This window comes from Monopterus albus, unplaced genomic scaffold, assembly GCF_001952655.1.
Source record: "Monopterus albus unplaced genomic scaffold, M_albus_1.0 scaffold364.1, whole genome shotgun sequence".
Classification (NCBI taxonomy): Eukaryota; Metazoa; Chordata; class Actinopteri; order Synbranchiformes; family Synbranchidae; genus Monopterus; species Monopterus albus.
Genome location: NW_018128244.1, coordinates 118,113 through 121,235, shown reverse-complemented (window position 1 = coordinate 121,235; position 3,123 = coordinate 118,113). Strand labels below are relative to the sequence as shown.

The 3,123-nt window shown below is 39.0% G+C and overlaps 2 protein-coding genes across 4 annotated transcripts in view; one reads left to right on the top strand and one right to left on the bottom strand.

Annotated features, from left to right (window-relative positions):
• mrnip (MRN complex interacting protein) overlaps positions 1-2,461 on the bottom strand; it is a 7,150-nt gene extending 4,689 nt beyond the window's left edge. For 2 of the 3 annotated variants that reach the window (XM_020585414.1, XM_020585415.1), the window contains exons 1-2: positions 2,313-2,461; positions 794-853 (exon numbers count right to left, since the gene is read on the bottom strand). In XM_020585414.1, coding sequence (XP_020441070.1) covers positions 794-853; positions 2,313-2,372 — 120 coding nt within the window. In that variant the 5' untranslated portion in view covers positions 2,373-2,461. The remainder of the gene's footprint in view (positions 1-793; positions 854-2,312) is intronic. The other variant, XM_020585416.1, reaches the window with a different exon arrangement.
• Positions 2,462-2,603: 142 nt separating this feature from the next.
• Positions 2,604-3,123, top strand: part of rnf130 (ring finger protein 130) — a 61,324-nt gene continuing 60,804 nt past the window's right edge. The window contains exon 1 of the mRNA XM_020585412.1: positions 2,604-2,674. The gene's annotated coding sequence lies outside the window, so the exon portion shown is untranslated. The remainder of the gene's footprint in view (positions 2,675-3,123) is intronic.

Sequence of the window (3,123 nt, the reverse complement as noted above, 5' to 3'; positions counted from 1 at the left end):
GTTACATCCCCAGTGTAAGAAGGAACGTTACCGTACTGTAGGTCGTTCCTCCCCACAGCAATCAAACTGTACAATACATCACTGCAGTGATAAGCTAGGTGAAACTATGAGGGACTATGTAATAATCTACTGAGGTGCAATATTCAGCTCCTGGGGGTGAAATGCATTGTAAATAGGCTCATGTGTAACATCTTGTTCCTGATCTCTCTCAAATACTGTACATTGCCCTGCTTTAAGTATTTTTGAGTAGTTGCTCAGAGATCCTTATGGCTGAAACACAGGTTTCTTTACCCCATTGTGGGATTAATTGTGTGAGTAATATTTGATTGTTCTTGATTTCCTGGTTGTTTAGTCTCTACTGCTGTTCCTGATTCTCTCCAATGCTGCTCTGCCCTGTTTTTAGGTGCCTTTGATTTGTGCTGTGTAAAATGTAACGTTCTGATGACGCTACTTGTGTGCACTGGTTCTGATGCTTTGTTGCCCTTATGTACCTTTTTATTTTAACACTAAGTGTTATTTGTTGCGCCACGTGGAGTGGCAGCAAGTTACAGCAGCTGTGTCCTCGTTGTGTTCTTTCCCGTGTTTTTATGAAGTTCTGTTCTTATGTGTCTGTTCTTATGGTGTTAGGTTGGTTGCTCTCTATTGCTGCTGTAACACAGAAATTTCCCCACTGAGGGATCAATAAAGTACCTACTCTACTCTACTTACTATGTAAAGTGAGACAATTTCTGTTGTGAATTGGCTATACAAATAAAGTTGAACTGAATTGAACTAATAAAAGTTATACTGTGACCTTGACCAGTGACTGTTTCTCTCCACACAGTTTGCAGATCCACCTGTTCATCTTCTTCACCTGGTAGTCATAGCATAGGGCAAAAACACACAACAGGAAAAAAATCATAACTGCTACAAACATGAAGTTATTATACAGATTCATACAGGTCTCTAGTTTTAAGTACCCTATTTTTATTCCTACTTATGCCATTTCACAGTGAACATTCATTTTCTGTCTGCATTGTCTACTGCCTGTCTATACTGCTTATTTTGCATTATTTGCTGCTTGTTGCTCATTAATACTGCTTATTTTGTTATATTACACAGCCTTATGTTGGTTTACTGTTTACTTGCCCCTTGCATGGGCATATGTACATACACATGGAGAGCCGATGTACCAGAGTCAAATTCCTTGTGTGTCTGACACACCTGGCCAATAAAGCTGATTCGGAGGTAGTAGCAACATTTCTCTTGTCCCAGTCCAGCCCTGGAAATGTACATTGACTGTTGCTGTCACATCACTAGCACTGTAAACTAGATTTTCTCTTTATTATTAAATAATAAGCTGAAACATTACAGCAATATATCAAAAAAACAAATGTATTTACTTTTTGATTTCAACTTATTTGTGACATTTCTTTATTTCATTAACCAATTTATCTTCTATATCATAATGTTTTGTAATGTTAAACAGGGGAACAAGTTATTTCAACTTATTTTTTCTCTCATATCACTGTAGAGTAGTACAAATGTTGTCTTTTAACAAAATAAAAGCAGCTCTCCTATTAGTAAGCTAATTGTGTGCAACGTCTTCTTTGTCTGACGTCTTATGCACACTGTTACTAGTCAGAGATCAGTCAAAAATAAAAATTAGACGGAACGCCGCCTTACTGTATCTTATAAATATATAAATTAGCCATTGTATCTAGAGCCAGGATTAGGTATTACACAACATAAATTTCCATTGCTATGCAGATGATACTCAGTTATATTTATCTATGAAGCCAAATGAATCAGGTCAGCTGGTCAAACTTCAAGCATGTCTTAAAGACATAAAGGCCTGGATGACCTGCAACTTCTTACTTCTAAACTCTGACAAAACTGAAGTCATTGTACTTGGGCCTGAAAACCTTAGAAATCTGCTGTGTAATCATATAGTTACTTTAGATGACATAGCTCTGGCCTCCAGTCCTGCTGCGAGGAACCTTGGAGTCATTTTTGACCAGGATGCGTGAGGTGTGGAGAGGCCTGACACACATCTCGGGTCATGGTAAAAGTGGTGATGGTCACCAGGTCGCGGGTGACAAGGCCTGGGCAAATGTAATTTCTCCCATTTTCCTTTTTTTTATTTTCTTGATGCTTTACAAAAGCACACTGAGAGCCTCTGTAGTCAAACTCCTTGCGTTTGAACAATAAAGCTGATTCTGATGGCAGTTAGCCTGCTAGCTTGTCAGTTAGCTGAGCAAACGTTAGCAGCCTGTTAATTTCCTGCTATCATTGTTTCCGTTGATATTAGTCAGCAGCATGTAGTTTATTACCTGTTGAACCTGGAAGCTCTGACATTTGAAGCATCTGAGGATGTGAAACTCCTGAACCATGACGGATGATTTTTAAACAGCTTCAGTCCCGGCTTTTTCCTAATTGTGAACCTTATCCTCCGCCTAAACGTTTCCCGGATCCTTTTGAATCGCTGTGACACATCACAGCAACAAACGTAAATGTGTTATGTCCGAGCCCCCCATGCGGGCTGGAGACGAATTGCACTCTGTTTAATAAAGCGTGTGGAAGTAACACGGGGCCTCATTTACAATCAGTGTGTACAATGCACGAATCTGGTACCAACACTGTTAGGGACAAGGACCCCCTCCTCTCAACGAACTGCCCCATACTGCTGGAAATAGTATGTGTTACTTATTTATCTACTTTATATTTCATTTGTATTTTGTGGCATTCATGTAGACGGCAAAGTAAGAGCCATCCCTGGTAGGCTAGTGGTTAAGGCGCATGTGGACGGCAAAGTAATTATTTCATTGTACAGGGAAACACATTTCCTAACTGTGCATATGACAAATAAACACTTTGAACTTGAACTAGATAGTTCTACTAATATAACATTTACAATCAGAATCAGCTTTATTGGCCAGGTGTGTTGGACACACGAAGAATTTGACTCTGGTACAGAGGCTCTCAATGTGCATATGCATGTGCTTATGTAAAGTAGCAATGGGCAAGAAAGCAATGTAAGGCTGCGAGAACAGAAAGTAAAGAAACAAGCAAAAAGAATGTGCATTAGGAAAGGAGAGAAACATAAAAACAAAGTACTTACGCATATATATATATATATATATA